Source organism: Peromyscus leucopus, chromosome 15 (genome assembly GCF_004664715.2).
Source record: "Peromyscus leucopus breed LL Stock chromosome 15, UCI_PerLeu_2.1, whole genome shotgun sequence".
Taxonomy (NCBI): Eukaryota; Metazoa; Chordata; class Mammalia; order Rodentia; family Cricetidae; genus Peromyscus; species Peromyscus leucopus.
The window spans coordinates 53,029,887-53,054,839 of NC_051076.1; the positions used below are offsets into that span (position 1 = coordinate 53,029,887).

Consider the following 24,953-nt stretch of genomic DNA (forward strand, 5'->3'; position numbering starts at 1 on the left):
GCCTGCCCAGCAGCTCAGAGCAGAAGCAATGCAGGGTGCCAGCTGCGTTGGGTGTGGCTGCCGTCTGCAGGCAAGGGCAGGTGACTCACCACATCATCAGCAAGCTGTGCAGGCCTGGGGTTGGGACTGGGCAGGCGATGTGAGACAAAAAGGAAGAACACAGGGCCCTCCTGGGCTCTCAGGCACACACCCCAAGCAACTCCCACCACGGCCTTTCCCTGGGCTGTGGCTCCACCTCCTGAATACGAGCAATTCTCTCAGCATAAGACATTACAAGAACATTATAAGAGCGGTACTTCCAAGTTCAGGTCTGTTCCAGGCACTTTGCTCTCTCCTCTGCCTCTAAAGCATCAAGCTTATCACCCCACACCCACCCCACCATCTACCCAACAGGGGGTAGACTGGTGCCCCTGAGGTGGGAGGAGGCAGGGCCAGACACCGAGAACGTCCATCACAAGCCTACCTCTCCAGGCCTCCCTCTATCAACTTACCAATTCCAATAAGTCAAGGGATTCACTAGGTCTCTGAGAGCCCCTCTACCTCCCAAGTATCCATGGGGAATGACAGGCCACCATTGAAATCAAAAGAACTAATTCAAAGAGGGGAGAGAGAGGCAGGAACAAACAGCAAGGGGTGTTTAAGTTGACCCTGGAAGGGGTATGACCCTGCTCCAGAGAGGGAGGGAACATCTGAGGGACCTACCCCGTTAAGAAGCCAGGGCCTGAGTAGAGTATATGGCCCTGGGCAGTGTGGAAGACTGGCAGCTAGATAGGAGGTGGATGCTGCTGGAGGACGAAGCAAGCCCCATGAAACCCTTACCATGCTTCTTATTAAGCACCTACAGTATTCCGTGCACTGTGCAGTGTGTGCGTGTGCGTGTGTGTGTGTGTGTGTGTGTGTGTGTGTGTGTGTGTGTGTGGTGTCTATAATGTCTTATGGCTATAAGAATCCCATGAGGAAGGTTTTGATGTTACCCAGTAAAGAAACTGAGGTACGGAAAGGCTAAGTGGCTTACTAAAGGCCCCACAGCTAGCAGTGACGAAGTCATGGTGCACCCCTTGTTCTGTGGACTCTAGAACGCCATTCTTGTTTTCCCAGCGTCCTTCTCGGGGGTCTATTCTTGAAGTGAGCTTTGGTGTCTGGGTAAGATGGGGACTGACGGAACCCTGAGGTCCACCGGGGGGATCACAGGGCAAGACTACGAGCTGTAGGCTGAGGCCAGAGGCAAGGCGGGGCCTCAGGAAGGCAGACCGTGCTAGGAGGGCAGAGATGAAATCTGGGTTGGCAGAAGGGCAGGGCGCAGAGTCTGGTGCTGACAGCAGCTGTCAGCCAGCGCTGGGCTGAATCCCTGCTGCTATTCATCACCCTCCCTCCCTGCTGGCAACCGCCCCACCCACCCCACCCAGAGAGACCAGAAGGGCAGCTCTGAGACAGTCCTGGTGGCCCAGGAGCCCTCAGCGCACACCCAGGCCTCACCCCTCGGCTGGCTAGCCCAGCACGTCCTAGAGTCACCCGGGACCTCCTACCCAGCCCCTTGATGTCCGTCTCCTCCCCCTGCCAGCCCTGCCCCCCAGCTCTGCCAGGACAGAGCTGGGCTATGTCTCTGCCCACAGGTACACAGCCAGTTCCTAGCCCCGGCCAGATGCTCTAGTCCTCCAATTGGAGTGCTTGCCAAAGGGATGTGAACATGGCCGCTGCTCTTCCTAGGCTTCTTCCATTCCCCCTTCTCCTGGGCCATGGCTGAGAGCTTCTGTTTGCCCCTGTAACTTCTAGGACCAGTGGTCTTGCAGCCTGGTGGAAGGTGGCATATGGTCTCATCATGAGTCAAAGTGGAGTCTGCTCCGTTTCTGGTGTGGTACCCTGAGAGAAGCCAGGGTTCGGGATTTCTGAAAGGAATCACCGTAGGGTCTCTGTGAGGCATGGGATTTGGGAATCCTGGTGAAATGAGTTCCAAAATGGGGTTATTGTGCAGTATCCTGGTCAGCACGGCGTTAAATAAATTCTGGGTTCCTGGAGTAAATTTATCCCGGGGAACTGAGAGAGACAGGCTCCTTGTGTTCTCATGGACACCCAGAGGTATGGGCTGGGAGGTGAGCATGCATTGCTGAGATCCCTGCTAGCAGGTGGAGCTCTTAGGGGAAAACGGGCTTTAGAGACGAGGCTTGCGGTGACCTGAGCCCAGCTGACTCTAGAGTCTGGGAAGGGTCTGTATCCAGGCTTGTTTGGGCACAAGATGAAAAGTCAAACAAATGTTTATGAAGCACATGGACACAGGAAGCTGCAATGAACGACAGCGTCTTCCCCTCAAGTTGCTCAAGCTCACAGAGGCTCCCGTGTCTCATGAAGGAGGCAAGGGGTACGGACAGGGGGCCACAATGGGCTCCAGGAGGGAGACCGAATCCGGCTTGGGGATTGCATTTCAGGGATAACAGGGATGAACGTGGCAACCAGGAAGGAAGTGGACAGTTTGTCACCGCCTTTATTAACACCCGCGAATGGCTTCTCGTTACTCTTAGAAAGTTCAACTAGACAGAAGTCACAGAGTGAGTCCTGCACTGTCCAGTGTAGTGGCCACCAGCAATGTGTGGCTACAGGGTGCTTGATGTGTGGCAGGGTTTTAAACTGCATGTGGTTTTAACTGACTGAAGCAGTCATCACAGACATTTCCCTCACTGCAGGAAGCTGATCAGAATGGTGCTGCCTGTCTACCCACCAATGCCTACCGCCTCCTTGTCACTGACCTATGGGTTCCAAGGGTATGCCAGACTCCGCTCGGCAGACCGCCGCCTCAGTGCTCCAGGTCTCAGTCTGCTGGCATTCTCTGTCTGGTGGCTCCAGTCGCCTCTCAGTATTCTCTCTCACCGCTCATGTTTCCCACATGGTACCTAATATAATTTGCAGCCATTTTGCTAGCTCATTTAATAGCATCCTTTAGGAGGTAAACCCTGTGGGACACAGGTTGGGTGTTTCTTATTGTGTAAGTTCCAGGGACTGGTGTGGCCTCGAGCTCACTTCGAACTCAATCCACTTAAGTGGCTGACTGAGGATGCTCCATGCAGAGGGAACATGTGAAGGCATGGGAACAGGCATCAGCACAGGGGTGGGGAAGCCACGGAGGGCTAGAAGAGAAATGGAGGGTAAGGAAGGGCACACATGTAGATTGGGAGGAGGGGATGTGGATGTCTCAGGGAGGCTGAGTCCTGAGTCGGGCAGCCCTGAGAAGCCTGCTATATGGCTGAAAAGGCTTGACAACAGGGCCAGCCCCATGTCCACTGTCCTGGAACATGGGACACATGCAGAGAGGTGGGCTAAATAAGGAGGGACCATCCTGACAAACACAGGAGCCCAGAAGTATCCCATCTTTCATACTCCTGGGGATTCTATATCAGCTTGGGGTACAGGTGGAGATGATCCACTCATCTAGTAGGGCTGAATCTCAGCAAGAAGAATCTGCAGCCCTATTGGAAGGAACAAGAGCCCAAGAGACCTCTGAGCCTTCTCTGGGCCTTCCTCCATTGGCGGGGCTTCCCCACCACGCAGTAAATAGTTGCTCAGTAAACAATGGTTGAATAAACAAATCCACCTTCCACCAAGACCACAAGATATTCTCTCCTCTCATGAAGAATGGGAGGGAGTCTTGAGTGTTGAGTGAGATCTGGGTCAATTAAACGCTGTAGGCAAGAGGCAGACAAAATTAGAGGTCCATTCTTACTCATTCCTTTCAGTGTCTTTGAGGATGCGATGCTGCTTGTAATTGTTTCATAATTAGGTCAAAATAAATTTCTTCTAGGAAGCATTCTCCAGACCATTCCTTTAGCTTCCAAACTCAAACCAACCCATCAAAATTCTCTCCCTGTCTAATTGCATGTTCAAAAGTCTCCTGAAAGCATGGCCATAGAGCTCCACCTGGGTGGCAGCACCTCGGCCACATTCTGCACCTGAGAAGGACTCCCTTCTCTTCCGACTAATTTCTGAGACAGGATCCTCCATGGAGTGGAACAGGAGGGAGAAAGACAGTGGAAACACAGGATTATTCCCCTTCATCTGGTCCTGCAGGGGTGACTTCACTGTTCCTTCTCCCCTTCTCATAGCTCACAGGTTCCTGGCTCTGCCATTGGCTTAGCTTCAAAGTGTGTTTTCTCACGTGAAGAATAGCAGCTCTCAGGATGGTTTGAGGGATGGGGGGCCAGATAAAGAGTGCATGCAATGTAGACCAATGTAGGCCTGCTGTGACGCACAGCAATGCCGGAGAGGGGCTTGATAAAGAGATGGCAAGGAGACAGCCAAGCGTTGCCACACTCTGGATCCAGCTGTTTGTGCTTGGCCTCACCTCTGCCAATTACTAACCGGTTAACTTACAGTGCCTCAGTTTCCTCATCCAAAAAAGCGAAGTGATGGTGCCAGCACCAGGTTCACAGGACCATTCTCAGGATGGGAAGGGCTTGATCTGTAGGCAGTACCTGTAGCAGCATATTAAATGCTGCCCATCGCTATCGGTGCAGTAAAAATGACGTCAGGATCCAAATCATACCTCGGCAGCGAGACAAATTGAACTTTACACCTGGAAAAAGTTTTAAAGATCATCAGTTTGGACGTCCATGGACTTGATTTTCATAAGAATATTCCAATCACCCACTTCAAGGTCCTGTGCATTATAGAAGATAGCAAAATTATCACTATTTAAAGTCTCAAGGTTTAGTATGGCTAACACATTTGGTCTCAGATAGTTGAATGGATGACATAATGGAGCTGCATTTTTATAAGCTGTCCCTGTGTACTTTGTTGTATACTTGGGCCCTTAGGTGACCAATGTGTGCAGCATTAAATGCCCATTTTATAGGGCTTTTCTAAAAGAGGCTCGTAGTGTGAAGGAACAAGCAATGGGCCAGAAGCCACCAGGCCTGGGTAGAAGAGAGGTTTTGTCGCTTACTCACTGGGGCACTAGGAGCAGGCTGCCTCTCTTCCTATCATTACAGCATGGAGCTGGTCGGGGTGATGTACACGGCCGTCTGTGCTGGATGGAAAATTAACCAAGGGAGTGATGGCGAAGGATTGAGATGTTTAACTTTAATATCTAATGATGGCATGTTTGGGGGCACGTCTCTTAAGGTTTCTTTCTTTCTTTCTTTCTTTCTTTCTTTCTTTCTTCCTTCCTTCCTTCCTTTCCTTCCTTCCTTCCTTCCTTCCTTCCTTCCTTCCTTCCTTCCTTCCTTCTTTCTTTCTTTCTTTCTTTCTTTCTTTCTTTCAACACAACCCTCGCTGGGCGGTGGTGGCGCACACCTTTAATCCCAGCACTCGGGAGGCAGAGGCAGGCAGATCTCTGTGAGTTCAAGGCCAGCCTGGTCTACAGAGAGAGATCCAGGACAGGCACCAAACCTACACAGAGAAACCCTGTCTTGAAAAACCAACCAACCAACCAAAAACAAAAACAAAACAAAACAAACCCCCACAACTCTCAAATAGAAAACTGTTTCCAGAGGAAGCCATAATCTGCTTCATAATAATCTGCTGTGCAGGTGGCTCCCATGAGTGCCCTCTGGGGAACAGGCGAGCTGTCTGTATGTAACACCCACTTCTCTGGAAGAGAGGTGATGACCTGCACGGTCACAGTCAGCCTCCTTGGCCATTCCTTGATGCATAAGTAGCAAGCAGTCTTACTTTGTGATTGCCCCTTCCTCTGCAGATTAAAGGAGTGAAAGGGACTTTTGTGGGCTAGGAGCCACAGCTATACCCAAAAGCAAGTCCCAAAGCAGTCACAGCTACGGAGACCCCTAAACCTAAGCTGACCAGATTGCACTGCTACATTCTTCAGCGGTGGGTGTCCAGAACCAGAAACCTGAGTCATCAAGAAGTGCGTAAAATACTTCCAGTATCGCTTGCTTCCGTGGGGAAGGCTGGGTGTGAAGCCTTTTAGGAAGATTGTCATCAAAGAGCTTTTACGGGTACTCAGCTGCTGGTGCACACCAAACTCCCTGCAGTGGGCTCCCTCCATAGGATGCTGCCACATGCTTGAAACATCCCCATGAACGTTCCAAGGTTGTTCGCACACAGAGGAGAATACACACAGTCCTTGGGTAGTAGGGAGTTTTAGAGATGAGGCAGCTTCCAGTTTTTCAGTAAGGGTCTGAGCAGGTTTCAAGTTAGAGTTTATCTTAACTTTGCTTGAGTGCCTATTGGATGCCAGGCATTGTTGTAGGGGTAGTCTAAGGCATTCCAGAGGAGATCCGCTGTTGACACGGTTTCTCTGGTGGGTAGACCCACAAGGGACAGCGGTGATGTTTTGCGGGGGTGGGGTGGGGGGCTTGTTTTGTTTTCTAAGTCTTGCCTTGCTCCTGCCCGGATTTCACTCCCTTCAAGCTGAAGGCTTCCTCGGTGTGGAAGGTTCCTGTAAGACTGAGCGGGCCAGGGGCTGTGTTTCTACCATCAGCCTGAGCGCCCCCATGGGACAGGGCTGGTCTCTGCCTTGACCTCAGTGCTGGAGGAGCATGTCGCTTTAGGGGGCAAGAAGGGAGTTGAGCCAAAGTTCCCTTTTCCTCGACAGAGGTCCCCCTCGGTCCTGAGCTGAGCACACACTTTCTCCAGGAGCCAGTAGGAGCAGAGCCGAGGGGCGTCTCCCCTGGACCTCAAGGGAGGGGGAGAGGAAGGACGAGGCTGAGAGCTTTGCACACCGGGCACTCCCCCTCCCCGCACCCCCCTCCAACACACACCCCAGCGCCCTCCCCGCAGAGGTAGTGCCCTGCAGCTTGCGTCTGAGTGGCGGGCCGGCGGAGTGGGTGGCGCAGGGCAGGGGTGGTATATCCTGTCTGACGGAGGGCGGGCCCCGCCAGTGCCTGCCGAGGGACGAGCCGGGGCGGAGGCGCCAGGAGCAGCAACCGGGAGCCTCAGGCGGACCAGCGCTCTATGGCCATAGGGAGCCGCTGAGAGGAGAACACGCGCCCGCACCCCGCCGCACCGCACCCTGCGCCTCTCGGCTCCCCCGGCCCGTGCCCCCCAACCCCACCCCACTGCCACCATGAACCACTCGCCACTCAAGACCGCGCTGGCGTACGAATGCTTCCAGGACCAGGACAACTCCACGCTGGCTTTGCCCTCCGACCAAAAGATGAAGACCGGCACGTCGGGCAGGCAGCGTGTGCAGGAGCAGGTGATGATGACCGTCAAAAGGCAGAAGTCCAAGTCTTCGCAGTCGTCCACCCTGAGCCACTCCAACCGAGGTAAAGGCGCGCGGCGGCGCCCGTGGGACGTCCCTCCCGACGACGCGCTCCTGTCTGCCGGTGGGGACTGAGCTTCAGAGCGCCCCGACGCCCCGACGGGGTGTGCGAGGAGTGACCACAGCCCAGCTCTCAGGCCATCGCCACACGGTGGACTCGCTCACCTCTGGCTAGCCTGCGGCTGGAGGTCGAGCTCGCTGTGGGGGTCAGGATGGGTAGCTCACTGGGGGGCACGGCTTGGAGTGGATCCACCCTGTGGGTCGGGAGCTCCTATGGGTGAGGAGTGCGCTGTCGGTCAAGATGGGTAGCTCACTGGAGGACGCGTCTGGGTGAGAGTCCTGGGAGTACGCGAGATCGCGAGATCGGAATCCGGAGGGCTCTCTTTTCCTAATCCTGCTCCGGGGTACCAGCCTCCCATTATCTTGAAGTGTCTGTCCTGAAGTCCCAGAGCTCTCACCTACCTCGCGCCCACCTTCCCCCATCTACCCCCACCACCACCACCCGGCTTTTTTAGCCTCCAGCTTGCACCCAGGCTCAGAGGGATAACATCGCTGGTGGAGGTGGTGTGTGGAGCAGGGAAGAGAGTGACTGAATTATTGTGATCGAGTCTGGGTTCAGGAGAGGCATTGTGGGATGGGGAGGTCGTCAGGAATCCATCTTCCCCCACCCCTAACTAGTACCCGCCACTTTACCTGGAGTCTCAAACCAAACTGGGAAGATGCATAGTGACTAGAAGGCCGTCAGGGAAGGACGGCCAGGAGCCTGCCTTCTTTCTCTAATAGCTAATGCTGAGCCCCCTTCTCCTGACCCAGTAGAAAACAGTGTCAAAGCGGAGATGAGTGTGTGTGTGTGTGTGTGTGTGTGTGTGTGTGTGTGTGTGTGTGTGTGTGTGTGTTGTGGGGGGCCGGGGATGAGTCCACTTCACCAGTTTGGGCTTCCAGTCCTGTCCTCACCCCAGGAGCTGTGAGTGACAAGGCCCTCGATTGGGGAGGGGGGTGGGGAATCCCTGAAGCTGAAGATGGTGAGTACACCGGACAAGCTGTTAAAGTGGAAATTTTAGAGTAAAACTTCCATGCGAAGGATTCCCAGTGAGAAATACGCCACCAACCTTTGGTTATCAAACATCATCAGAAAAACTCGAACGTGTTGCTTTATTTTATTATTTAGCCAAACGGAGCAAAATGCTAAGGAGATGGCACACGGTGAGCCAGTCCAGGTCAAGCAGGGCATGCTTATTAGAGACCGAGGGACAGTGGCGGGGGTGGGGGGCCGAGGGGGAGACTAAGGAAATAGGCCTGCCAGTTCTCCAGAGTGTCCAAGGCCCATGCTCTCTGCCCGGGGCATGTGTTCCCCTTCCCCTCTGCTCCCCAGTGACCCCTGGGCAGCGCTAGGGAGAGAAAATGGCTGTCGGCTGACTCTGCCATTTCCCACACCGAAGGCTTTGCTGTTGTGTCCTTTGCTGTTGTGCCCTTTGCCCTCGTCTGGGCTCCTGGCTCCTCTCCTACCAGAGGTGGCTCCCCGCCTTTTATGTAGTGTCTTTGTCACTGCTTACCAGCTTCATTTGAAAGCAGGTTTGGAAGGACAAAGGGCCTCACCACAGCCCAGGGCACAGCTTAAGGCCACCCACTCTTCTCTGGTGCACACTTGACCTTGTCCCTTTCTACCCTTATTCTACCAGCCTCGGCTCCTGGCTCACAGGGCCAGGAAACTCTCACACTGGGTCCATGGGCCCCCCTCGTCCCTTCTCCTACTTATCAGGATGTTTCCTGACATCCGTCATCTCAGAACGCTGCTTCTATCTAGCTTGGTCTTTGTGGGTAACCATCTGAGGGTGCCTCTCCCAAAGGTCCCCGAAGGGGATTCAGCCAGGTGAGGGCTTAGGGCTGACCCTGATGCCTCCTGCTGCACACTTGTCCAGAAACTCTCCTGAGACTGGCCCTGTAGGTGTGTCTCCCTAACCTCAGCCTCTGGGGAGGTTCCCAAAGGGGGCCAGTTCTCCCAGCTGGAATAGGCGGTCGGGGGCACTCGGGATCTGGTGTGTCTGGTTTATCTGGCTTTGTTTTCGTCAGATTTCTCCGTGCTCTTCATCCGAAAACGCCCAAGCATTCTATATTTGCTTCACGGCCACGCTGCTCTCTCTTTCTCCTGGTGATTTCCATGCCAGGAGCCCTGCTTTGCATCCCGGCAGAGACCAGTTGGCAGCTACGGAAGTCATCTGCCCCTGGACACTTGACTTCTCACACGGTCTTCCTGGCACAAAGCCATTGGTTTCCATGGGTCTTGAGCTCCTGGCCTCAAATCCAGGGCCTCTCTGGTTAGAACCCAGCTCTAAAGAAGGCTGGTCCCACCCAAAGGGTTGCTTGGTAGAAGGATTCCGAGTGCCCCTGGTGAACAGTCAGACCATTTACCCACGCCCCTGGCGGTTAGAAAAGGCTTTTCCTTTTTCCTCAGACCCTTGTCCACCAGGTCTATCCTTGTCACCTCGCTCTTTTTAGGATGGGGCATTGAGCTGTTGGGGGGCCTGGAGAAGGGATCTGGCACCATTTAAAGGCACATGTCTACCTATTCCCTCCTTATTCGCGGTAGACCAGATTCTTCAGCTTGGTCATGAAGTCCCCAAGAGGGTTGAAGACCATGCAGAGGAAGGTGGCTGTCTACCAGTTGGAACTGGCCATGAAGTTGCTCCCCTGTGTTCTCAGGGTGTCTCTTTGTGTGTCAGGGTGTTAGGTATTTTTCTTCCTGACTGTGTGGGAAATAAGAGGCACATGGTGGTGGGGGGGTGGAGTTGTCAAATTTGCTCAGCAAGAAATCTTTGCTAGGGACTGTTGATGTCCCTAAGGGTGGGGAAGTGCCTCTGGCTGTTATTGATCTGTCCTATGAGGGCTGACAATGAGTTACACCTTTCAGACTTGTACAACTCATTTGGAATCTTTTCCAATAGCTTACCCATGATCTCATTTGATTCAAACACAACACCCGCCACCAGGACATACAGGTGGCCCACAAAGTTCCATGAAGAGGGCCCCCTTCTTTCTACTGCTTCTTCCAAGGAATCCAGCACGACTAGCATTTGAACTGCATGATGTTGCCTACTTAACTACCTGTGATTCTAAATTCCCAACTCGGGCCAGAAGTTCTCCCTTCTCGAAAGTGGCGCTTCCCACTAAAACACAGTCTTTATTTCCCTGTGCTCAGAGGCTGGAGTTTGCCTAGACTGGTGGAGGTGTCTGCTCACCTTCCAAGTTTCCCGCCTGTTCAGGCTCCGCAGCCTCATGCCAGCTCCTCCACGCTATGAAAGGGCAGCCTAGGGCGGCCCTGCCTTTGGTGACTTACGTGTTTGCATTTGTCTGTGTCTCAGCATGAACCCCTGCCCGAGGAAGGTTCTTTTCATTCCACTCCTGAGAGTTGCCCTTTCCTGGCCACGGACCGTGGGGTAGACAGCACTGTGGGGTTGTTTTCTCGGGCGCCAAGCAGAGTTGAGCGATGGTAAAGGACTTTTGTGTTTAAGCTTGTTCCAGAGGCAAAACATACTAATTAAACTTCCAATGAACTAATTCTGTTTCTTTACCATTCTTGGCTTGAAGTTGGGGGTTTTAGCCAGTATTTCTGTTGACCTGTTACAACACATGCAAAAATGTGGAGTATCCCGGGGTGTTTTGAAGCAAACACTGTTTGTTTTCCTGGATCCCATCCTCTGCTAAGCTGCCCAGAGAGTTTGTCAAAATGCACTGGAGGGTAGAATGGGAGGAGCGGTCATCACAGTGCCCGGTAACCTGTGTGGTGGGCTGCCCTCCCAAACGGTAAATACTAATACGTCATTCAATCTAGGTTTAAAAATCTGAAAAGTGCTTCTGTGATGGGATATAACTTCTAGAAAGTATATGATGTTTGGCCATAATAAAGTGGAAGGATGTCAGATATCCTTATTTGACATTTTTTGTAGGTTTGTGTTATATACATGTACATACATTCTTCACATGGATATACATGTTGTAGACATACAGTTACTCCATGCACATAGAGATATACAATTACATATATACACATGCTCCAATATACATGAATATACACACATATGCACACATATATGTACAGTGACATGCATACACAATGCATATATACGTATGCATACACATACAAACACCACACATGGACATACATTTGCACGCACACATTTAGTGCATGCATATATGTATACATGGGTAGATTTTATATTATGAATATATTCCCACCCATGAACACACACATTTACCATATACATCTATTCACAGAGGCACACACAGCACATCCTGTGCATGCACATGTACAGATACACGCATAGCACATAGCCTAGGCATGCACACACACACGCCACACCTTGCAGTTTGTACTGTGGCAGGAATCCAGCTTGGCTATTACGAGTCTCTACCGAGCCCTCTTGGGCAAGTCACTGCCTTTCTCTGGGTCTCTGCAGCTGTTGGGAATTGGGTAAGATCATATCAAAAGTGCTTTGTGCCCTTTGGAACTAGATTTACAAGTCCCTCCCTCGGTCAAGACTTTGCCCAAACTGTCTGCAGCCGTGCTCTTCTCCAGGCTTCCCACTTGGTGCGTCTTTAAGTAAATACCCCAGCCTGCATACAAAAGTAAAGTTCCCATCAGCTCATCTCAATCTTGGCTGCAGCTTGGGATGACCTGGGAATTTTTAAAAACAAATCCTTAGGTCCTGCTGTCTGAGGCTCTGATTTAGTCAGTACAGAGAGTAACATAGGAAGCAGTAACTTTTAAAACCCTCAGCTGAGTCTACTATGTAGCGAAGTCCAGACCAGCACAAGGAGTCCCAGCACCTGACATGCCACTCACTCTCTCTTGCTCCCCTGGTGGAGTGGTTGCTAGTGATGGGCTTACTCCTGACCACAGCTGAGTTCCCTTGCCTCCTTTAACCCACCATCCTGCTCATGCCAGATCTGCTTCCATAGAAAGCTCCATGCTCCACCCATGCTGTGGGTTCCATCAGAAAGAGCAGGCTCCGGCAGAGCTGGCCTTAACCATTGCTCAGCAGAGCCTGCAGGAACCTTACGAGGCTGAGGAGAGGGTGCCTAATGAAGGCAGCATAACGCTTTGTTTTTGTTTTTGTTTTTGTTTTTTTGTTTTGTTTTGTTTTGGTTTTTCGAGACAGGGTTTCTCTGTGTAGCTTTGCGCCTTTCCTGGAACTCACTTGGTAGCCCAGGCTGGCCTCGAGCTCACAGAGATCCGCCTGGCTCTGCCTCCCGAGTGCTGGGATTAAAGGCGTGCACCACCACCACCACCACCTGGCAACGTGTTTTGTCCTTTGTGTTGTGTGCATATGCCCAGGAAAGGCCAAGAACCACAACGGGTGCTTGATGAGGTTGCATTGGATGGTTTGCTCTTCCTAGGAGCCTCAGCACACCAGAGAAGGAGAAGCAGTTGGCAGTGTTTCCTGTGGCCAGGCAGATGCTTAGGGAACAGGCTAGCCCAAGTCCTGCTGGGATACTTGACCATCCGTTCTCACAGTTCACTCCTCCCCGACTCTTGAATATCTTGTGAGGGGATAGTGTCGCACTTGTGCAGACACATGACTGCCTCATTTAAATGTGGGCACCATAGCTGAAGAGAGGTCAGGGGTGGAGGAGTAAGAACTTTTTAAATCTGAAAGACTATGGACTTCTTTTTCAAGAACTTTATATGGAGGAATAGGTAAGTTTGATTCAGGTATAGAAGAAGCAAAATGAAAAACAACAACAACAGCAACAACAACAAAACAAAAAAAACATCAGCCTATGGGAGAGAGATACAGACTTCCAGAGAAGTTTCCCTCTGAAAAGTCCAGCTCATCAAAGTAGAGAGATTTAGGAGAGACGGGAAGTAAAGGAATTTCAGATGCTCCCTGCCCCCGAGGGTTGCCTGTTGTTCAGCGGGGAGGTGTCCTGAGGTCCTTTTTGATGTAGAAAGCTAGACCGGGGCTGGAGGTGAGGTGAGTCTGGTTCAGTACAAAGCCCCTTGCTTAGGGAGCTCTCAGTTTTCTAGAAGAAGGGTATGCATAGGTGCGTACACACACACACACACACACACACACACACACACACACACACACTCCAAGAAGCGCACCAGCCGGCACAGCTAGAGTAAGGGTAGCCGTTGGACCCAGGGCTAACGCAATTGTGATGACGGTCTGGAGTAGGTGAGATCGCTGATAGCTGAGTTTCGAACAGGGTATTGATTGCAGAGAGGGCGTTGCTCAAGAATGCTTCGAGCGCAGTGTGTGTAACCTGTTTGAAAGCGTGGAAGTCGAAAAGAATGATTTGCCCCTCCTATGTGAATCTGCCTTTCAAAGATTTTGTAGCTGAGGAAGCTTGGGTTGCCCACACGACACAGGAATGCCAGCCAGTCTTATCTAAGGCACAGAAGAAAAGACGGACACAGTCTACTGTCCTCAGTACAGCAGACTGACATGTTTTCGCACAGTGAAATTCTACATTGGCACAGGCTGAGGCAAGCCACTCACACTGACTGTGGAACAGGGAAATTCATCCATGTTCTAAGGTGTTGGGGTTCTGTGTGGAGGCAGATGTGTGTCCCGATGGAGATGCCCAGGTTGAGATGGCTGCCAGCTTCACTGAGAAGTCACCATCATTTTTGCTCATGGCAAATGCACCTCTGTAGCGACCAATGGGAAGGCAGAAACTCATCAGGAAGGACAATAGGATTCTGAGGGGTGAGCTGGATGTTCGGATCCTCTCCCTTTACCCTCACCCCCAGGATAAAGGATCCTTCTCAAGGAGGTGGACTTGAGCCTCTGTAATTCCATACATCCCCCTCTCTTATTCCAATTAACACAACCCTCCAAGAACCGTTGGGGTAGAGGAGGCCCTGGCTGATAGAATTCTAAGACTCTATTTGGCATTAAATGGAGGTGTTGAGCCCCTACAGACCAGAGTACTTTCCCCACAGGACTGGACAGGAAGGAAAAGTGGTACCAAAATGTCCAGCTCAAGCCCATTGGGCTTCCTAGGAGTAAGTTTTGTAGAAGTGGAGAGACCAGGTGCAGAGTGAGCTCTCAGGGTTACACTTATTGAGACGCTCCATGTGCTTGCTGTTGCACTTAGTTTTTAGAGGACCTGGCTAACCATCCAGACACCCTGGGTCAGGAGAGAGGAAGTGGTTTCTGTGTGAGAACAGCTCACCTTCTCTCCCTGACTACGGCTAGACGTGATTCGGAATGTGTCACCTCTCTAGATTCCTCTCCACCTTCGCCATCCCTACAGCCATGCATTCGCCTTCTGCCAGAAAAGCTGTGCTGGCTGGCGTAATGGCCGCCTCACCCTCACAGGGAGCCAAGCAGCTCCCTAATTGCAGATAGGTTTTGGAGGATGCCTTCAGAAGTTGCCTGGAAGGAACCGACCCAGTGAGAATTACAGCTCAGAGCTGTTTTCACCTGAGTCACCGTGAGACATGAGGACTAGCTCTGGGAATTACAGAGTATCTCATCCCCTGCTTCCATCTGTTCATATGTCCATGTGTCTGTCCACGTCTGTCTCCATGGCACAGTTCCTTCTTCACCTGGAGAATGTGTAGGAGAGCAGCCAGCAGACTGCAGTGGCACACGCCTTTAATCCCAGCACTCAGGAGGCAGAGCCAGGCGGGTCTCTGTGAGTTCGAGGCCAGCCTGGGCTACAGAAGGAGATCCAGGACAGACACCAAAACTACACAGAGAAACCCTGTCTCGAAAAGCCAGAGAGAGAGAGAGAGAGAGAGAGAGAGAGAGAGAGAGAGAGAGAGAGAGCAGCCAGGCTGGTGAAGGGCATGGAAAGGGGAGATGCCTTATATGACCTGTGGGTGTCAGGTCATGATGGTAGATTCCCTCTCACGGGGGTGGAGGCCTGAGTGGGAGCCTCCAGGAGATGATTCTTAAAGTAGGAGGCCTCCCTGGGGCTTTGTTGAAGTATCTGTCACCACCCCAGAGTTTCCATCTGGAAGTAGCTGGCTGACCCATACCTGCCCTTTGCGAAGAAATGCCTGCTCAAGAGATGTGAGCCAAGCAGACACTGGCCTGCCAAGCTTTGGAAGAGATGACGGACATGGGCTGGATCAAGGCGGGTGAGACCTGGAGGACAGCTCCTTGGAGTCCTGATGGTGTCTGTGCCTGGCTGTGGCCCCTTCTCTGGTGACCGAGGCCACAGGATTCTTCCTGTTCCTTATGAAAACACAGTCTGTCCAGAGGAGCAGCTGCAGTTTGGACAGACAGGGTCAGGAGCAAACTAACTGTACCTGTCAGAGGCTCTGTGGACCAGGCAGAATCCTAGGACTTTGTTTCTAGGGGAAGGCCTGCCCCTGGGCCCTATGGGGTGGGATTCTGGGGCTCTATGGATGGAACGACCCCGAGGCAGGAGGCAGAGGGGGTGGGGTCAGTCTCAGTTGTCTGCCCATCTTCCTTGAAAGCTGAACCTTATCTTAGAGAAGCTTCCCGGGATGCCATCAGGCACATGCCACTATAGCCACAGCGCTCTGCGAGTGTATGGACCGTTTAGGATGCAGAGAAACTGCTTTTTTAAAAATTTTATTTTATTTATTTATTATTTATTTATTTAGTATTCTGCCAGTACACAAGAAGAGGGCAGCAGGTCTTATTATAGATGGTGGTGAGCCACCATGTGGGTGCTGGGAATTGAACTTAGGACCTCTGGAAGAGCAGCCAGTGCTCTTAACCTCTGAGCCATCTCTCCAGCCTGAGAGAAACTGCTTTTTACAGAAAAAGAAGCTGAGGAGGCCCAGGGAGAGCTTGTGGGCCAGGCCAGGACCAATTCCAACCATTAGGCTTCTGGAGAAAACTACGACTGTCACAGCTCATATCCCGAAGTCCCGCCCATCCTCCAAGATCAGGAATGGGAATCAAGGGAAATGCCCTTTGTCGTGGGTCTAGCGCTGGACAGAGGAGATGGCCCTAAGCAGGATGCCGGCCTGGTTCTGAAGTGCCGATCTTGCTCTTGTTCCCAATTCAGACAATTTGGTTCCTAGGAAATGACCTAGAGCTGGTGGGTGTGGCAGAAGTGCAAGGGCTAATGGATTCAAGGGAGATCAAGGTCCAGCCCCCTCCTCCTCAGACAGGATTTCTGATGGGGGATTCCAAGCATCACTGTAGAGGAAAGGCGTATCCCTTAGAGGATACGTTTGACTTGCTATGGACGTGCAGGCCAGAGAACCATGGCTTATCTTTCACAGAGTTCTCAATGTAGCCGAGGAAATACGGACACCGGGTGGCACATGACTTGGGGTACAAGAGCAGGGTATAGCAGACACTAGAGGGACTGCCTTGAGCGTGGGAGGGGGCTGGTTAGTAAGGGGTTCCTGAAGGAGATGAAGTCTCGAGCCTCGCTTTGAAAGATGGATGGACAGTGATGGCTGTAGCCCGGGAGAGAACACAGATTCAGTGTGCGCGGGGGAGGCAGGGAGGGGAGAATATGTCACTGAGAGCCATGTTTCCTGACATTGGGACCTCCAACAGACCAACTTGCTCAAAGTTGGGGCTGTATGGTAGGCCTCCCCACTCCCTGCCGCTCTGTGAAAGGAAGAAGGAAGGTGGGTCCCTGCCACGAACCTCAAATCCAGCCTGCTTTTTGTGATTCAAAGCCACTTTGCCGCTAATAACCCTAATGACACCGTGTCCTCCCGCATAGCCTGTCATTTGTGGGTCTCGAAGCACTGTGAAGGCACTAATTAATCCTCACTGGGCCTTTGAGGTTGATTATTGCTCCCCCTTTACCAGCGGGAGGACCTCAGAGAAGGAAGGGGCAGGTTACCTGATCACCTGTGGGGGCTGGGCTCAGGCTGGCATTCACAGTCCGGGCAGAAGCGGACTCTAAGCAGGTGTGCACTGCTGCGTGGCTCTGACCTTGAACCTCTGGACCTGGAATGTCGAGATCCTGCCTTCCTTCCCCATGCATCTTTGTAGAGCATGGACTCATGATTCCCTGTGTCGGAACTGCCGTTCTCCAAGGCTCTCCAGGCCAGCTCCTGACCTGTAGGTGTCAATTTCTTCCAAGGGGTCTCAAGAGCTGTCCTTGTGGCAGTCTGGTGGCTCTTTGCTGGCCCCTGGCTATGGAGGATGTGAGGATGGGCATGGCTGGTAGATGGCACCCTTCCCCAGGAACTCGGACTGCTTCCCTCCATGGAGGTGGTGGACCTGGATGCGGATGATACAGCGGGAGCAGGGATGGGTGAAGATGATGGTCGTCCCTGCCCTAAACTCCCTGATCTTCTCTCCAGGTTCCATGTATGATGGGCTGGCCGACAATTACAACAACTACGGGACCACGAGCAGAAGCAGCTACTTCTCCAAGTTCCAGGCAGGGAATGGCTCCTGGGGCTATCCGGTAAGGAACCGCTTCCATTCAGAAAGACCTAGAACGTCTGCGGACGTGGTCTGGGATTCCCGATGCAGAAAGCTTTCGCTGGTTGCTCAAAAAGAGAAATGCAGACTTCAGCTGCTAAGTGAGGACTTCAGGTCTGACGAGAGCCGTTTGCTTGGCCATCGCCTCCCAGGGAACTCTGTGCAGTCTCCTTCCATGCTGATTGGGGATTTCTGGGTCTCTCAAGCAGTTTACAAGTCTGTTTCCCAATTTTTCTGATTTTGACCAAGGGGATGTGAGAAGTCTGAATTCTGGAGGTCCTTTGTGGACAGGTTTTTAGGGAAGTCCTGAAGTAGTCTCTCTCTCTTCGTGTGTACTGTTGGTCAAAGAAGGACCCAGAAGGTACCTCTGAGACCAGGAGATCTTGTTCATTGCAGCAATGTCTGCAAAGGCTGCCTTGGCTTGGAGAAGAGCTTTGCTTGAGTTTACTAATCAGAGAAATATGAGTTCAAATTCAAGCCCTGCCACTCACTGAGCATGTGTCTTTGGGTTTCAACTTCTGGGCCTCAAGTTCCTCACAGGTAAAGTGGCTATAACAAAGTCTTCTTGGGTAATTGTCAAGATTGGATGAACTAATACATATAGAAAGGAGATACAATTTGTAAGGTTTTTAAAAAAAATTAATGTGGGTAGAGATAATTCTAGATCCTTCAATCCGGGTTCTGGCTCCGTCTTTCTCGACGCCCTCCACCCACCTGCCCATTTCCTGAACAGAGACCCATGGAGCTGAGCTTTCTATGAAGCACTGTGGCGGGCGCTCTGGATAAATCATATGAATCAGCACGTGTTTCGTCCTATTCTAGAACCGGGGCCACTGGGCTGCATGGCACTCAGGGTTTCCCAGACTCCTCAAATTCCATGAGTTCTGTTTACTTTTGCTAATTCCAACATTAATCTGCGTTGTTCTTGGAAATTCTTACGTGAGGCTCAGGGAATAAAAGATGTTGCCTCCATGCAAAGCTGAGGCTGGGTTTTCTTGGGGTCCCAGGATCAGCAGCATTTTATTTTGAACAGATAATCACAGATGTCACTCCAAGTTGCTGAAGATCCTGGAGTCCTGTGTAAAGAAGAGTGGGGTGGGGAGGTTGTGAATTCAATGTTCTTTCACTGTGGCTTGATTTCCCTTCTCCATCAGTTTTGTTGGGGCTGACTGTGGAGGATGTATCTTCCACACTTGTTACACTCTGGAGACTAAAGAAGAGAAAGAACTCAGTCTGCTACAAATTCATTTCTCACTCCTTCTTTGTGAGGGGGGCATTTATATCCATTGTCACCCTCAGTACAACCTAAATTTAGTTGATCAAACCAAATAAGTTTGCAGAGCACTCATAGATGTGAGATGGCTTTAATACAAAAAATGATGTCCACATATATTCAGAAAACACCTTAGTAATGCAGAGTAAAGGGATTAGCTAAAAAAAAACCAAACGGCTGATAACTGGACCTACTGATCCAAGCTAATAATGCTGACATGGTCATGGTCATGCTAACAATGCACATGTTCTGTGTTACCAGGCTGGAGCTTAGAGGTTTCTGAGCTGTTTCTCCTCTCTCCTATGACTCTAGATAAACCACTCTGGGCATCAGTTTTCTCCTCCGTGAAATGAGACTGATGGTACCAGTTCTTCTGCCTTGTTCACATGTTGCTCTCATGCTACATTAACTGTGTTATCAAACGGAGAGCGTAACCATGGAAATGTGGGAGGAGGTGTTTCTAAAATACCTCCTATGGCCTGTGCCTTTCTGACATTTTCTTCTAGATAATTAATCCTGAGTTGTCTCAGTTGCCTTTTAGTGCTCCCAGACAGCCCCCACACCTCCCTGTGCCCATTTTCTGACAACCACTGAAAATCCTTTTCCTTCCCCGCACCCTAAGGCCCATCCCTCTTCACTCCTTTGCTGGCAACCCTGCAGACATGACTCATGACAGGGCAGCTGCCGAGGCTTGTCCTGTCTCCTCTCAGTTCAGGAGAGGCTATGGGAACAGGGAAGAGCTGAGCACACACGAGGATTTGGCGGAGGGAGGGAGGGAGGGGGGCTGAGGAGAGAGGAAGTAGAATAATTGATATTGAAGCCAGACATATAATCAGCTGAGCACTGAGAAAAAAAGACCAAGTGGGGTCCAGATTTGGAGAGGGAGAGAGTGGGAGAAACCGTAACAATGATCCGTGGTGTGAGATAACCCCATGCCTGTGGGATTTTCCCAGGGTTGGTACAACTAGCATGGAATGTTGCACTTCCCACCCTCTGGTGAAACCAATATGGCAGCCCAAGGGAGGGCATACAGGGAGGAGGGTGTGGCACCGTAAGGAGTTTCTGAGAGCTGGTGAAGGACCATCCCCTACAGACACATCCAATCAGTCAGCCGGCTGGCACTGAGCAAATGCTGGGCTTGGCATCATGTGATGCACACTATGGCTGAAATGGCAAAGACTTGCTTTGTCCTCAGTGAACTGCTAGTCCAGTTGGGAGAAGCAAAGACCAACAGAAACAGAATAGATCATCATTTCTGTCCTGGAGAATTACACCAACGCCCTGCTCAAATGTTTCTAGAACCTGTAAACGTTTTTAGAAGGAGCTATTTCCAGTGTGTTTTAGAAGCCACGTAGGTACCAGTGACTTCTTTATTAAGATGATCTCTGTCAGATTAGAAGCAGTACAGCCCACTTGGAGCACTTCATTCCTTGGGTTTGGTTTTGGTTCCAAATATCACACCATTCTCAAATTCCAAAGCTTTATCACTAGTGAGTAAACATTTTCTTTAAATGTAGAGGGATTCTATAAGCAATCCTAAAAGAAAAGCCTAACAATATTTTAAAATCAGCAGTGTTACTTCATATTCTGAATCATCGACAGCCTTCTAATTTAAAAAAAAAACTTTTTTATTTCATCTATGACCAAATATATTACAAATTTTAGAAAACTGAATACAACAAGTCCTATAATGAAACTTAAAATGAAGTGATTCTGACCTACAAGAATTCTGACCTACGAGGGGCTTAAAGAAAAGACTGGTCCAAAGAAAACCATTTGCCTCAGAGTTCCCCTCCTGACTGTGGGTCGCTGCAGCCTCCTTCTTCACAGACAGGAATTTGCCCAAGAGTCCCCCAGGCCTCCGGAAGAGGGAGGAATCTGTGCAATGAGGCAGAGTGTCCCCACACCTGACATCTCAGGTGGACTGATGCTGTCCCAGTTCTCAGAGTCAGAGCAGTGGGCTTTGCATTTTACAGATGAGGAAACTCAGGCCCAGGGACAATAAATGACTCAGTGGAGGCCACACAGATGTTTACTAGTATGGCAGCCTAGATCCCTGACCTTCTACCTGCTAACCTGGGAGCTCCGCTCTCCTTATGCTAGGTGCTTCTACTTTGTGTGGTGATCATCGTATCGGTCTCCATAAACCACTGTGTGTCGACATGGCAGCTGCATTTGAGGGACTCACAAGAGATCCACAAATCCAAATCTTTTCATTCCTCTCTTCCGCTGCCCTCCAGCCAAAGCTTGAGAGAGTCTAATGCTAACAGGAGAAGGCGGGGAATGGTCATATTTTCTCTTCCTAGACTCAGACTCTGTTCATTTAGCAATAATTATTAATAGGGAGTGGTCATAGTAAACTTGTAGGGTAAAATACAACAAATAAATGGTTTGGTACATAATTATAATGAAAAAAATTAATATCAGAGATCCAAACATGGCTATGAGTGTCCTGTGTTCTCAGTTTGGTACGCTGTCATTCCTGACATAAAAACAAGTGTCCATAACAGCTCCTCTACCGGGCCATGGACCCAATGAGAATGACGTCAGACTGCTGTTGTTTCTAGTTGGGAAATGGAGGCCTTTTGGTCCCTATTTGTTAGACAGCTAATATAATGGGCCACTTGAATACCCTTGTCTGGGTCAGGTAGACCAGGCTGAAGGGACCAGAGCATGGAGGCCATTTGGAAAGCATGGCTATTGTATTCCAAAGCTGTAAACAGTCACTATCATATGGGTCTGTCCCAGATGCAGCTAGAGTTTTCCTATTTTTTTTTTTTTAGACAGGGTTTCTCTGTGTAGCTTTGGTGCCTGTCCTGGAGCTCACTTGGTAGCCAGGCTGCTCGAACTCACAGAGATCCGCCTGGCTCTGCTTCCCGAGTGCTGGGATTAAAGGCGTGCGCCAATGCCCGGCGAGTTTTCCTATTTTTAAAGCAAGAAACACATCATGAGCATTGAGTTATTTTGAGAGTGTTCTTTGGATGTGGATTGAACTTGACCATCCTTCCTGGGATCTGATCTATAGAGGAGAGAAGTCATGTGTGTAATAACAGCTAGGAGTTCTGAAAGCAAGGCGAACCATGGTGTCTGCCATATTGAACCACACACATCCAGCTTGGCAGTCCTGAGGTGAGAATCTCTAGGAACATAAGGAGAGAGAATCCTGTCTTTGTCCTGGATCTTTCTCCTGGCTGCTTACCTAAGTGATACATCAGTGTTTGATGTTCCCTTCATGACAGAATCTTGTGGATTATGCGCTAGAGACCCTTTGCGCTGAAGAGAACCAAGCCTGTTCATTCTGGACCCAAAGCAACCTGTGGGAGACCCTGGTACTGATGGGAGGATGGCAGTTGTGTCCGGCTGCAGTGGGAAATAGAAAACCCCAGCACCATGCTGTCTGGGTTGAGGGTTCATCTTCTGTCAGAGTCACACTGTGATTATGCAAAGGGCCGAGTTGTGGACCGCACACTGCAGAGAGGCTGCCAGAGTCACGTGGCATGGTCCTTTGTCCTGGGAGCCATAAAAAGAGACTGCCCTTGCTAATCCATAGTTAACAGAGGCTGTGACCCAAGATAGCATGATGTAGGGGAACAAGCCCCAGGCTTGGCTCGGGACCTTCAGCCCACATTCTGCCTCTCCCCCTTCATTATTTGTGTGACTCCAGGCATGTCCTTAATCTACCCGAGTCTCAGTCTCTGAAATGAGGAAAATCTCTTTCTCAGTGTAGTAGGAGGACTGTGTATACAGCACACCTATATAGCCGTGTGGAGCTTGGATTCTAGTCTCAAAGAGACTGCTACAAGGTGAGGGACCTGAAGTGGCATTTGTTTTTCAACATGGAATAAGAATCTTTGATTAACTCTTTGCCAAAGGCTAACATGGGGCTCCATGGGGCTTGAGAGTTCGCTTGTGACTGACTCTGAGCTATGGGGCTGAAGCCAAACCTGGGTGGCCCCTGGTTGGGGTTGGTGCAGATCCTCTAACCCAGGGGCCCTGCTTCAACCCTCCAGCTGACTGAAGGCTCTGTACTTCCTGCTCTCATGTGACCATCTCTTCCCACCAGGAAAACGGAAGTTAGTGAGCTCTTGCAACAGCTACATGAGTAACTACTCTACCTTAAAGTTCAGACTCTCCACCCCTACCCCACCCTGCCCCCTCTCCCCAGCCCTGGGTGCCCCTTTCCAGGTGTGCAAGCTGGGATCTTTGGCAATGCCTGCTGGCTGGCCTCTGCCTTTTCCTGCAAAGTCCAGGTGAGGGAAGATAGAGTAGACGACTCTGGCTCTTGCTCCCAAGGAGGCATGGGTCCTGCTCTGTGAGGGAGCGATTGATGTATCTGCCAACTCAGTGTCCCTGCTGCCAGCTCGTGACTCACTCCCACCCAGCCTTGCGAGATAGGAGGGGTCCCACAAAGGCCCCAGGCTATCACCCAACAAGAAGAGGCAATGATCCTGCTTGCCACAGGACAGAATGTGCCTCAGAGAGAAAAAGGAGGTAAATGAGAGAGTCGACGGGCGACTTGGGAGGTGACCCTTCCCTGTAAATGTGGCGTGTCTCTGCCAACTAACTGCTGCTATGGGGATGCTCCTGGCACTTCAACTGTGGGACTTCACCTGTGACAAATGTCCACATCGAAAGAGTCCCCGCACGGGCACTCCTTGACAAGCCATAGTCCACCAGAGTGGCTCTCCTTGTACCTGAGACCTTTCTAGGTTGGGCAGCTTCCTTTTTATGTTTCTCCCTTCATAGCTGACTTAGCTTTCCCAAGTAGCTTGAGGCTAAACTTCCCAGCTAAGGACCTCTGAAGTCTAACATCCATAGCCTGAATCCTTCTTTGGGGAGGAGAAGTGGAGGATGCACGCTATGCAGGCCCCGTGGTCCTACAGAGGTAGGAGGACATGGTCATGGTATATACGTGTGAATGGCATCCCTGAGTACGAGCTTCAGATGGGGGACCCGAGAGGCCTCTAGGAGAGGCGAAATGTTGAATTGTGTGACAAGAGAGGAGAGAGGGTGGAGAACACCACAAGGCCCTGGGGCTAGGAAGGACTGGGGAATGAGATTACTGCTCTGGCTATCCCAAAAGAATGGACTTCACCACACCAGGTAGCAGCTTGTGTGTGGCGAACCCCAGAGGTCTTACAACCTGCCCCCTCGCCCCGCCCCCGGCTTTCTGCAGCCAATCCCCGAGGACCAGAACTCACACTGCCCCTCAAAGTGAATTGAACATGTCAACCTACCTCCTCCTGGATCCTCTGGTCCCCATGAGGGGCTGCAGGGGAGGTGAGCGGTGCTTTGCTAGAGATGGAGAGGGAAGGCCGGGTGTAGAGCTAGCCCAGGGCATGGCCAGCAGCCCAGGGCATGGCCAGCAGCAGGCCCTTCTTAGAAAGTCCCCAGAAGAGAATGTTACTGTTTCCTGGGACGACAGCTTGAAGGATCGATCAGCTGTGGCTGCCATACAGTTCACCCAGAGCTTCAAAGCTAGTGGACAAACGGGAAGAACCAAGGCTTAGACTGATTCACCAGGCTCGAGTCCTTCCTTCCTGACTAGGGATTAGGAGGCGCTTAAGAAAGCTCTAGTCCCTGAGGATGGGATAAGGAGGAAGCTTCCAGAAGAGGTAGCCTTCCCCACCCTCACATCTTCTAAGTACAGTCTCCGAAACTTCAGAGGGAAGACATAAAGACTCCAGAGGAATTGGAAATATCTCTAGTTTTCTCCAGCAGTGTGACTAAAGGAGCTGGGTTTGGGTCCCTTTGGGGAGGGGGAGGGGAGCTGACAAAAAGTCATCTGCTTAACCAGCGAGTCTTTAAGCCCTCACACTGTGGTTAAAGACAAAGAACAGACGAAACAACAGCCTGAGAAGGGACATAATTAAAAACTAAATTCTACAGCACATGCTGACTTCAACCTCCCTAGGCCTCAGTTTCCTGGTCTGTAAAGAAAAGCTGGGAGGGGTGGGGGGCTGGGCAGGGCAGGTGATTGCCAAGCCTTCCCAGCTGGAGTCATAGCGTTTGGGGATGTGGTCCTCAGGTTCTGGATTAAAACAAGCAGGAACATGTAGGGCTAGCTCACCCCTCCACATTCTCC

The 24,953-nt window shown here is 51.1% G+C and overlaps 1 protein-coding gene across 1 annotated transcript in view; it reads left to right on the forward strand.

Moving 5' to 3' along the window:
• Positions 1-6,807: 6,807 nt before the first annotated feature.
• Positions 6,808-24,953, forward strand: part of Pkp1 (plakophilin 1) — a 46,633-nt gene continuing 28,487 nt past the window's right edge. The window contains 2 exon segments of the mRNA XM_028876493.2: positions 6,808-7,214; positions 17,472-17,578. Coding sequence (XP_028732326.1) covers positions 7,013-7,214; positions 17,472-17,578 — 309 coding nt within the window. The 5' untranslated portion in view covers positions 6,808-7,012.